Consider the following 12842-nt stretch of genomic DNA (forward strand, 5'->3'; position numbering starts at 1 on the left):
TTTTTTTTTTTTTTTTTTTTTTTTTTTTTTGAGGAAAAGAATCACTAACAAAGGAAGGTTGTTATAAAATCGGAAAGGGAAAATAACATATATGATATGGTCACAGAGAATGGCAGTGGCTGATAGGGTGATAAAAGCTACTGCATGAACATTTTACCGTTTTTTTTCTTTTCCATTGAATTAAAAAAAAAAAAAAATCTCCTGGAGCTTTCACTGAATTATTTCTGCTTAAGACTGGGAATTTACAAATATGGTGAATTCTGTTATATGAACATTTGCCTGCTGGAAACTAAATGCAAATCTCCTAATTCTTTCATTCAAGCCGGGGATAGAACAGAGAAAAGTGACTCTGGGTAACTTTTGATAATATATACATAAAGTATTGAGCAGATGCAAGGAATTAACTTGAAAGATATCTGTCTCGTAGCTTCACATTCCTCTTTAATTAATCAGTGTTAATCCATGTTTCCAGGAATATATCCTCAAAGGAGTGGTTAATGCAGCGCTTGGTCAGGAAATGGGTTCAGTGAGTATGAAAGCACTGGTAATGTATAGTTTGTGAAGTTATAGGCGTGTGGAGAAGATCAAAATGAATATACAAGTGCAACCAGCAGTGAGCGTATAAACAGGCTCTTCTGCAGTTCCTTCAAATCCCCCAATCCAGACTCTAAAAATTCTTTGTAAAAAGGATTCTATGTTATTTAGAGACAAAAAAAAGCTTTACCCCTAAAAATTCCTGCTTCATTTTTAAAGCCCTGTTTTTATTTTATTTTATTTTACTTCAAGTTACTTTATTTTTAAAAAAATTTTATTGACACGTAATAATTGTACATATTTATGGGATACAGTGTGATGATTGTTAGTGGGAATGTAAATTACTACAGCTACTATGGAAAACAGTATGGAGATTCCTCAAAAAATTTTAAAAAGAGCCCTATTTTTAGACTGCTTTTATATAACAAACAAAGAAAAAAATCATTGTACAGTTTCTTTTTTTTTTATATCTTTACTTCTTAAATTCATCTTATTTTTTAAAAACTTGCTCATCTCTGAGCTAAAATTTAGGCATCTGCAAGATGGGAAAAATCATTTCTGTGGGAAAGCTTTTTATAAATATCAAAACACTGTCTAGAATTAAGCTCTTATCCATTTTAATATGGTGTGTTAAGTTCTTTTTGGAACAAAGTGGGATACAAATAAATCTTTTTATCTCTAGATCACTCCACGGTACCTAAAATAGTGGATAGGCAGTAAATACTTTTTGAATAAATAAATGAGTTTAATAAATTTCTTCTTGTTATATCCATAGCTCCTATACCAAGGTCTGAAATATGGTAAAAGAGTAATAAATATTTGTTAAATGAATGACTTCACTTAATGAAGATACTTTTAAGAGAGAAGTTGGGATTAGAATTTTTTTTCTTCTTTCCTATCTGAACCTGCACAGGTTTTAACTCAGTTTCAGGTTATAATTTATTTGTTGCTATGCTAGTAAGAATTAGTATTGTTTTGGGCAAGATTTAAAACAAGGGTATATGTTAAATTCTGACAAATATATTAGAATAGTAAAGAATAATACAAATAAAATATTTTTACTTTATTCTTCTATATCAGCTCTGCTTTGTTTTTTAGAGGGATCATATGAAAATTGCCCAGCAGTTCTTCCAGTTGGTGGGAGGATCAGCTAGTGAATGTGGTATGTCTGAAATCTGTACTTATGAGCATGACTCATAATTGCAGTTGGGTATATATTGACTGGTGGAGTTGATTCTCTGTCTAGGGATATATATCTGCTAGGCTTCACATTATATGGTGGGAGGTCAGAAATAGGAGAGAATGTTAGAATTAATTCTTCTCAATTATCTCAGCTAAAGTGGAATAAGAGAATAAATAAATAAAGGAGAATAAATTTACTCTTTAGTTCCTGAGAATTTTAAAATTTTGAATCAGTTTTAGATACGAAATATTAGTTTTATTGATTTTCAAGAGCTATGTATGTATTAACCTTTTGTCACATTGCAGATTTTTTTTCCCAGTGGGTCATTTGCTTTTACTTTACTTATGGTATTTTTTTCCCATATAAAAGTATTAAAATCATATTTACCCAGTGGGTCATTTGCTTTTACTTTACTTATGGTATTTTTTTCCCATATAAAAGTATTAAAATCATATTTAATTAAGTTTATCATTTCTATAATGACTTCTTACATAGGAATCAAGCTTAGGAAGTGCTTTCTTACTGCCACAGTTATATAATATTCACCTATATTTCCCATTAGTAGTCTTGTGGCTTCATTTTTGTTATTAAAGTATTGACTTCATTAGTCAAGATTCAGTGTAAGATTTGAAAGAGGGGTGACAGTCAGTGTAAACTGATAGGGCTGCCTGTGCCAGTTGTCTATGGCCGGCATCTATTCTGATTCACAGTCCTCATGCTGAACTGATTGTTAGATATTTTTATCACTCCTGGATATTCATACATGCTTCACCAACACCATTATTAAATAAGATTTTCCTTCCCCATTTCATTCATTCATCTATGCATACAATTGAGGTGTTGAGGATAGAGCAGTAAACAAAACAAACAGGACTCCCTACCCTGGTGGAGCTTAGAGTCTAGTGGGACCGTTGGACTAGAAACATAATATATAAATAGACTGTATAGTATATCAAACTGTGATAAGCGCCATGGGAAAAAAATTGAGCAGGGTAAAGAGTCTTAGGAATGCCAGTGGCAAAAGTGGGTTATACTACTCCTTTGCTACCTCAAATAGGACTCTAATATCAGACAAAAAATTAGTCAGGATCAGAATTAGGTGGTTCCTTGGCAAATTACTTCTCCATTTGAGATTGGAAGTGCTAGGTTGTCTTAAGTGATAATGGAGACCAAGCCACATTAATTGCATGTGCAGATGTTTGAGTTGGATGAAAGAATGAAAGCCCTGGAACACAATCTGGAGAATTCTGTAGTCAGTGTACCTGCAGGGTATGTGTTCATTCTGTACTCTGGAGTTAACCCCCAGAGAGATTATCAGTCACTGTCAAGAACCATGACCTCGGGCCGGCCCGGTGGCGCACTGCTACAGTGCGCCGCTTGGGAAGTGCGGCGGCGCTCCCGCCGAGGGTTCGGATCCCACATACAGACCGGTTCCCGCTCACTGGCTGAGCGAGTCACGGGAGCAATGCCGAGGGCTGCGATCCCCTTGCCGGTCCCGGTCCGGTACGGGGGCGACACTGAGGGTTGCGATCCGTTGTAATCTCCCTCTCTCACGCGCACGTGCACACACACATTTATCTATCTTTTCTTGCTCCTTTTTTTCACTCGGATGTAAAATGTTCACTGAGTTTTTGTAGTCATGGGAAAATTTTAGCAATCAGATATTCTAAGTGAGGCTGAAACTTTGAGTAGGATGAAATGAATCATAGATATCCTCTTTTAAGCAGATGAGCAAAGTGAGAACTATTGGAAATCAACCCAGACTAAAAGACATCATTATGTGAATCCTATCTCAAATATTTTAAGTATGATAGAATTCTTCTTCTTTTTTTTTTTTTAAGTGTGGTAGAATTCTGGTAGGGAGCCAGCTTAGTGCCAGTATTGCAAGCTTTCCATGTAAGAGGTACTCTACCATTATTTTGTATATTTGGAATATAAAACCAAATCCATATAATAATAAGATAAGAAGTTATTTCTTATACATTTAAAAAGCATAAATCTTTGTTTCCTTTTATAGATATCATGAATAAGAAACCAAGACTAGCATGGGAACTTTATCTCAAGATGGAAACCTCTGGCGAGTCCTTTAGTCTCTTACAGCTCATTGCTAATGACTGCTACAAGGTGAGTTTGCAACTAAAAGGAAGGTTGGAGATCAGTATCACATTGCCACATTGGCTAAATATTAGAGAAAAATGTCCTAGAGACTAAAGAACTATTGGTGAGAGGATTCACGTAGTGATATCAGAAAATACCATCCTTTTTATGAATGAACTGAACTCAGAGATAGGCATTATTTCAGAGTTTTACATGTATATGAAATAATGATTTAGAGAAGAGGTTTAGATTACTAAACGCCCTGAATCTTTAGGTACCATCCAGGTAGAGATATTCATCCTGTAGTTGAATATTTGGTTCTGAAGCTCAAGAAAGATGTTCTCTGACATCTAGAAGCATAGATTGGGAGTCATCATAAATTCTGAAGTAGTAACTGAAGCCATGAACAACAGTGACTTGCCCAGGTGAGGAAGTAAAGTGGAAAGAGTTGCAAACCAAACCTTGACAGGCAAGACAAAGGAACAAAGGAACCAGAAAAAGAGAATAAAAAAGCAAGCAGTCAGGTTCAGTAGAGGACTGACTCGTGTGTGTGTGTGTGTGTGTGTGTGTAGTTGGAAAGACAGGGAGGAGGGAGTAGTTTGGGGCTCTGTCCTATAGATTGAGCTCTTTACAAAATTAGCCTCAAATTCTGGAAATTCTTATTTTTAGAATATCTCCTCCTGTCCAAAAGACAGGAAAACATCAGGTAAAGAGAATCTAGTGTTAATCAACAATAGCTCATTTCAAACTGAATCATTATCCATCAAAAGAAGTGAATCACCATCAATGGAAAAGGTTTGAAGACATAGGAAGCTTGAAAATGATAGTTTAACATGACTTGGTACATGGCAATACTATTAAATAAGTTAGGGGAGGTAAAGGGAGAGAAAATATTAAATGACAGAAAATTATTTCAGTTTTAGATGTATTAAATCTGAAGTGTCTCTGGGGCTTCCAGCAGAGACAGTACAAGTAGGAAATTATCAGGGCGAGCCTGAAGCTCAAGTATTCATGTGAGAGATCAGGATTAGAGGTGTAGCTTTAGCAGTTAACAGTACTTAGTGATGGTAATAGTAATAGAAGTAATAGTAGTAGTTGTTGTCATCATCTTCATAGCAGCAGCAGCAGAGTAGCAGAGCAGAGAGGAAAGAAAAGAACCAGAAGAAAAAAAAAAATGCTTTCATTACTCTTTTTCTTGTTTCTATTTTCCCAAAAGCCAAGGAAGGAGAGTGTCAAATCTGCAGCTAGATAGAAATGCATGAGGAGCACAGTGTTGATAACACCAAGGTCAAGCGTTCAGATTCCTGTACTGGCCTGCAAAAAAAAAAAAACTGATATTGAGGATAAGGAGAAAAATGTGGTGCAAACATAGAAGGAGAAACATGCTTTCATTACTCTTTTTCTTGTTTCTATTTTCCCAAAAGCCAAGGAAGGAGAGTGTCAAATCTGCAGCTAGATAGAAATGCTTGAGGAGCACAGTGTTGATAACACCAAGGTCAAGCGTTCAGATTCCTGTACTGGCCTGCAAAAAAAAAACAAACAAAAAAAAAACTGATATTGAGGATAAGGAGAAAAATGTGGTGCAAACATAGAAGGAGAAACAGGGTTTAGGATTTAGGGGCGGATGGTAGTGGAGAGTTCTTTTAGAATGGAGGGTGAAAGTATATCTGTAGGCAGAGGAAAAGGAGCCATTGAATAGGGAAATTAAAGAGTTGAGAGAGTGGGGGCATTTTTGATGAAATAAGGCCCTTAAAGGAGATGGGGGAAAGGACAGACAGGTTAAGATCAAAGGCAGATAACCACTTTGAAAACAATTTGACATTACCTAGTGTGTCAGTGATCCCACAACCACCCACTAGTTTGGTGATTCAATGGAAGGACTCACATGACTCAATATAAAATTATACTCATGGCTAAGATTCATTATAGTGCAGGGAAAGCAAGAAAAAGGTATGTATAGGTGAAGACTAGAGAAGTCAAACAGACTGTCTTGTCCTCCCTCTTTGGGGATCACATGGTCTTGTCTTTCTCCACCTGCAAACTGTGGGGACATATGTGAGATAATCTTGTCCAGGAAATAGAGTGAACAAATAGGGAAAAAATAGCAGAATTAAGCTCTAATATATCAATAATTGCATTAAATATAAATGGTCTAAATACACCAGTTGAAGACAGATATAGACAGAGTGAATAGCAAGCCATAACCTAGCTATGTGTTCTCTACAAGAAATTCTCTTCAAATATAATGATATAGATATGTCAAAAGTAAAAGAATGGAAAAAAATATACCATGAAATAATATGACAATTTCTTTAACAAACATTCACTTACCATATGACCCAGCAACTGTACTCTGTGCATTTATCTCAGAGAAATGAAAACCTATATCCACACAAATATATAAATGTTAATAGCACAAATTTTAATATACAAATGTGAATATCAGCTTTAGTTGTAATAGCCTAAAACTGGACACAAGTCTTTTAACAGGTGAATAGTTAAACTGCTTTGGCATAGAATACTACTAAATAATCAAAAAGAAGGGTAATGAGGAGTCTGACTCCATTTCTTGATGTTTGCTGACATCCCTGCCTCTTCCTCTTGTGCCCCACACCTGGGAAAAATGATAAGACAGCCTGGGTGCTCCCTTCTTTGGTGCCATCAGGTGATACAAACCACACATGCCCTTGCCCATGCTTGGGAACCCTTACCCCAGGCCCACCCTAACCACAGTAACACCCAGGCCAGTCCCCTCTCCTTGCTCTCTCAGGCTGTTTTGGACCTGCTTGAGAGGCCTGCTCTACTCTCCCTAGACACCTCAATTATGTAAGTAAGAAACCTTTTCATACCCTTTTGGTGTCTCTGTGGCATCATCAGTCTCAATATCGAAACCAAACTTTGGGTGGGGTTCCCTCCTGCTTTTGCAGGGTGACCATTACAGGAGCAAGCTATTGATACAGTAATTTAGATTAACAAGGAGTAACAAGGACATTATGTTGAGTGAAAAAAGCCAATCTCAAAGGGTCTTAAACTTTTTTCCTTTTTTTTCTTTTTTTGTGTGGCTGGCCTGTACTGAGATCTGAACCCTGGACGTTGTGTTCTCAGCACCACACTCTCCCAAATGAGCTATTCAGCCAGCCCTATACTGTATGGTTTCATATATATAACATTCTTGAAATGACAAAATTATAGATATGGAGAACATATTAGTGGTGGTTAGAGGTTAGGGGTAGTGAACAGGGAGGGATGATGGTGGTAGTTACGTGAATCTACACGTGTGATGAAATGACAGAACTATCATCAGCACACATGGTACCAATGTCAATTTCCTGGTTTTGATACTGTTATATTGTACTGTAGCTATGTAAGCTATAGCCATTGGGGGAACCTGAGTGAAAGGTACATGGGACCCCTGTCCTATCTTTGTAACTTCCTGTGGATCTATGATTATTTCAAAATAAAAAGTTTTTTAAAAAATGAACCAACTAGAGCTATATACAGCAATACAGATGAATCTTACACACATAATGTTGAGTCATAGATGCAAGACACTGAAGAATACTCATATTAACAGTATTATTTCATGTAGATAAAGTTATGAGAGGCAAAACTCAATTATATTGTGTGAAGATGTATACACAGGAGATAAAACTATAAGAAAATGACCGTAAAAGTCAGAATAGTAGTTTCCTCTGGGTGGGGAAGGTGGGGGATCTGGAAGTGATTCATGGAAAGCTTTGGTTTTTCTCTCAGTGCCTTGACTGGAGTGGTGGGTACATTTGTATTCACAGTATAATTAGTCAGTAACCTGTACATATATGTTTTATCCACCATTCTATATGTGTGTTATTCCATAATAAAAAAATGTTTTAAAGAGAACAGATAGAAGGATTAACCTTGAAAAGAGTAAGAACTCTTCTTGTGAGATAGGTAAAAATGAGGGAAGGATGAGTGAAAGTGTAAGTATAATTTGAACTGAAGAGAGGAAAGTTGTGTCTTCTCTGTGAAGTATAGAAAGTATAAAGCTAAGCTAAGAATGCAGGAGAGGTCCTAAGGAAAGTCAGAGGTTTAGAAAAATAGTTAGCAGGAATAGAGACGTAATGAAATACACTGAGTAAAGAGTGTTGCCCAGCAATTTAAAGCCTTAAGTGAAATGATAACTGTGCATTTATGACTGCCAATCAAGAAAACTCATCCAAACCAAATTTAATGATATTTAGCATGTTCTGTGATGCCAAGGAAATGTGTAGAATATTTGGGAAAGATGTCTGTCAAAATGAATTAAATATTTAAAAGATTTAATGTTTATAAAAGTAGTCAGTATACATCTAGGCATTCTGAGAGTTTAGGAACAAGATCCGGGAAAGACTACCCTCTTCAGATTAATGTGAGCAAGATTAGCATAAAGTGACTGGTAACAGTCATCTAAAAAGAATGTATCGAAGAATCTTGAGGAATAATGAACTCAAACTCATCAGAATTTATTTTCTCAAGATTAGAATATAATTAGAAGAAATGATAGATGTGTTGATTATAGCATAACTTGACTATATGTACAGAAAATGTTATATTGTTGAAAACTGAATGAAGGTAAGCTGGTTTAGACTGAACCTATATACCCAAACTGTGATTTTCCTTCTTGTTTTAGTTAGGAATTGAAATTTATCTAACTTGCTAACTGAAAATATTGTCATTACCCATGCACTTATTGCATACAGTTCTGTTTCATGTTATCTTTATATTTAGTTTCATTCTGTGCTATCTTTTGGCCACAAGTATTACCATAATACTTTCTTTTATTCAGATGGGCCAGTTTTACTATTCAGCCAAAGCTTTTGATGTCTTAGAGAGGCTGGATCCCAACCCTGAATATTGGGAAGGCAAAAGGGGTGCCTGTGTGGGCATTTTCCAGATGATCTTAGCTGGGAGAGAACCCAAGTAAGTAACCAGACAAGAGATATTAACTCTATTCATTTGCTGGTTTGTGAGGGAAAATAATTATTTTCTTGGGTGATATCTTCTGAAAACTCAATATTATAATGATGTTTTAGAATGATGAAAAAAATGTTAAGATGTTAAGTATTTCTGACTATTTTCCTCAAAAAATGTTTTACTGTGTAGCATGAGATCATTCTAAATCATGTATACTGGGGACACTGCGTATACTACAGCTCTCAAATGCAAGAGCAAATTGTATGTTTGGTGCCAAATGAATAGCCATTTTCATAAACATGATCTTTTTCACTCTTCTACTCTTTTCTTTGCCTATTGGCTTTTTCTTGTATCTTTTAGTTTAGGCCTCAAAGAATTAGGAATGGAGAGGCTGTGGTTGATAATTCTTTTTTTTTTTTTCTTTTGCCTTCTCATATTCCAGGATATACTGAGACATTAGATTACATAAAATTAAGTGGCTTACAGCTGCATTGGAAACAAAAATTAAAACACTTAAAACTAAATTCAGTTTTCTAAAAATAACTTCATGGAATGTGTTTGTTATTGAGGTATGAATAGGAAATGCGATAATGTTGCAAGTAAATAATCTGTCAAAAACGACTTCCTTCCTTTTATCTACTTCCAGTCCTAAATAAAAATTTAGAAGCATTTGGTTAGGTGAAAGAAGTTGTGGGGAAGAAGTAGAGAATTTGAAAAGACTCTTAGGGTAGTTGATTCACAGGCTGTCACCTATAGATTTGCTTAGGCTATAGGGAAGTTTTAGTATGCATTACTTAAAATATGTTTTAATTTTAATTAAATTACTTAAAATATAAATGCTGGGCATTTGCCAAATCTTAGTCTTTAATGTTCTTCTCTTCCGTATTTATTAATGTATTGTTTTTCTTGAAGAAATCACCTGTTCCTCCAACTATGTAAAATTTGACAAGTGGTAGTGATTATCACCTTAAACTAGGGAGAAATCTAAGACTCAGACAAATTAAGTGACTTGTTAGCAACAGGGCTAGAATTTGAACCCAGCTCCTAGAGATCCCCTTTCTACTCTGTCTCACAGAATAAGTATAGAAATGGTAATATTTAGGTCATCTCAGAGAGGACAAAAGTATTGATCGTATGTATATAGATAGTATAGCTAATGAAAACTTGGGTTAGTGAGCAGGATTTCACAGAACTTCTATTTTACTACACCATAAGAATAGAAGGTGGGGAAGTTTGTAATTAGATTATGAATGCACAGTGGAGGGATCTATTACCAAAAACGCCGTAGGAGAAGTACAATATGAAGAACAATTATGAGTTTATTTTATTTGTTAATTTTCATTCTTTATTGAAACATTTTGTCCTTTCACATCTTGTCCGCAGAGAGACCCTTCGAGAAGTTCTCCATTTACTGAGAAGCACAGGTAACACGCAAGTAGAGTACATCATCCGGATCATGAAGAAATGGGCCAAAGAAAACAGAGTGTCTGTCTGAAACAGCTCCAGAGTCCTAGGGACCAGCTTCCGCTTTGACAAAGAATTAGAAATCATTTTCCTCAAGTTTAGTGTAAGATGCAGGGCTCTATTTTATTGACATTTTCCTTCCTTGTTCTCCAATCCTCCAGATCATTGACTGACTTGTTTAGACCTAGCCTCCTGGCTGAATACAGCACCGTAGTCTGTGCCATGGCCCCTGTATGATCCTACTAGCAATAAGACTTCGGACTTACCTGGTGCCTTTCTTCCAAAAATACTCAGAGTACTCTTATGTAATTTACTGAATTATACAAGAACAGCATGACTTTTTCTTATGTTAGTGTTTCACGGCATTTTCTTCTACCCGCAATAACAAATGTCTCTGATGCTCAAGAATCACCATCATCTTCTATCACCTTATTTTTAGCCAAGTATGTACATTATCTCATTTTAGTGGGGATAAAAGGTTTTGTAATGCATCTCTGAATCTCAGGAGAATAGAGGTTACAACTAGCTGTGTGATTCTAATAATGGCAGTAACACCCTGTATCAAACTGTCTAGTCATTAATAGATAATAAGCTTATGGGATTACTGTTTCAGTAATTGAATTGTTGATGAAAATAACATATTACAGTGGAGTAAGATGAATATTGCAGTTTCTAAAAAGGTAAGTACTACGGAAAAATTTTGTGTGACACCTATAAAGGCATTTAGGAAACAAAGTACACAAATTTCTTTAGTCACTTTTCTGTTATATGTGGAAAGATTTATATTATCATTTAATTCTTTTTTTCCCCACAAACTTTTTGAAGTACCCTTATATTTTAGATAATGAAGCAGGTTATGTTTTTTTCTTAATATGTCTGGCTGAATAAACATCAATTTTGAAAGGAGGGCTACAAAGATTATATATATATATGCATTGTGGCCATTTATTAATGTAATGATAATAAAACATGCATTGTGTAGAGCTCTTTGAGGGACCTCCTAATGGCAGGACTCTGTCCTAAGTCATATTCCAGTCCCATGTTTCTAAGCTCTCACAACATAAACCTACTGTACAACTGAGCATTCTTAGGCTCACAATCTATTTTCCGAAAATAGACCCACGTCTTTTTATACATCAGGTTACCTTTGTTTCTACACCATATAACTTTTTCTATTAGTTTAAGGAACGCAGTGTTCCAGGTCTAGAAAGTACGGTGCCGTCCCTATCCAGCAGAGAATGGATGGGAAGAGAACTGAAAGTCAGAACTCCTTGAGGCACTAAAGTTAGAAGAATTCCTGTAAACATGGCGACAGTGGTTCCACTTATATCCCCAACATCCCACTGTGGATTAACGAGTTGTATAGAAGGGAAATGGGGACACAGCAGGAGTGAAAGCAGCCAAGGAGGGAAGATCGGTGACTGGAGATAGCCTTTACCTCTGGACAGGTGAAGGGGTTCTCTCAGTGCTACTCAGGAAGATGGCCAGTTGTTAAAAATCTTTTATCTTAGACCCAGTTTGAATCAGCTCAGAGCACAAATGAAAATAAACTGGCCTGGATAACTGAATTCCAGGAAACAAAGCTACATCATTTTTCATATGTCAAAGCTTCTCTGTTTCCTCATTATGTTTTTCCTACTTTTTCAGTAATAACTGGTTCTCAGCATCTAAAACACTAAGTGGGTCAAATCTGGACAGAACCTGCTATAATTTTTAGAATTATTATTGTTATTCTTACCTCACTTAAAATATTAGGAAACATAGTAGTGGAAAAGACAGATGGAACTCCTCAGTAGCTTTTGGCAATCAAACTTGTCTTCCAGTGAATTGCTACTTTCAAATTTCCTATACTTGAAAAGCTTTTCCACTGACGATGATTTGCTTTTAAATGAGCTTTTGTTCAATTTAACACTCTTGATTCTCCCATACATTTTTCAAGATAGCAGAATTTTAGACTAATTTTTAAAAAAGTTTTTAATCTATACAATTGAGCCAAAAAACATATAGACTAGCTTAAAGATAGGTATCTTCCAGTTCTGTTGTTAAAGATAACTTCTTCTGAAATGTCTTGACAGGATTTCAGGATTGCAGAGTAGGATTGCATGACTGTTTTTCTTATATGTGATGATACAGAAGAGAGAAAGGCCCAGTCTTAGGATTATTATGTAATGTGTGCAGTTCACAGCATCAATGTACTATTTATAGTCTGTAGCATATTATTATTGGAAATGGAAAAAATATTTTACAATTATTTTTGTACTTCAAAAGAATTCTTATATTCAATTGTATTATATTCAAATTAAAGTTTATTATTTCGTTCTTATTATGATATTCTGTTGAGTGTAATGATTGTGGAACCTGGATATATTATGTGTCTTCTCTCCTTTCTTTCCTGGCCCTAGAGTGAAAGGAGAAAAATTAAGTTTTGGGCCCCACAAGTTATTCTTTACAAGAGAGGAAAGTAGATATTCCCTACGAAGCTCTTTCCACTAAGAATCTGGTGGTTCCTGCTGAATCATATTAGGTTTGGATGTTCCCTGACTTATAGTCTATTCAGAAGTTACATGACCAGGGCATAGTGCAACACCTCACACATAGAATGCTCCCACATACTTGTTGAATGAATAATTAA

General features: G+C 35.6%; 1 protein-coding gene across 1 annotated transcript in view; it reads left to right on the top strand.

Moving 5' to 3' along the window:
* The window catches only part of TTC26 (tetratricopeptide repeat domain 26), a gene marked incomplete at its 5' end in the record, with an annotated part of 48536 nt that extends 36000 nt beyond the window's left edge, over positions 1–12536 (top strand). Inside the window, 6 exons of the mRNA XM_008593867.1 lie at positions 473–526; positions 1633–1696; positions 2087–2136; positions 3710–3841; positions 8619–8752; positions 10130–12536. Coding sequence (XP_008592089.1) covers positions 473–526; positions 1633–1696; positions 2087–2136; positions 3710–3841; positions 8619–8752; positions 10130–10241 — 546 coding nt within the window. The remainder of the gene's footprint in view (positions 1–472; positions 527–1632; positions 1697–2086; positions 2137–3709; positions 3842–8618; positions 8753–10129) is intronic.
* Positions 12537–12842: the final 306 nt, after the last annotated feature.

This window comes from Galeopterus variegatus, unplaced genomic scaffold (assembly GCF_000696425.1).
Source record: "Galeopterus variegatus unplaced genomic scaffold, G_variegatus-3.0.2 Scaffold9769, whole genome shotgun sequence".
Lineage (NCBI taxonomy): Eukaryota > Metazoa > Chordata > Mammalia > Dermoptera > Cynocephalidae > Galeopterus > Galeopterus variegatus.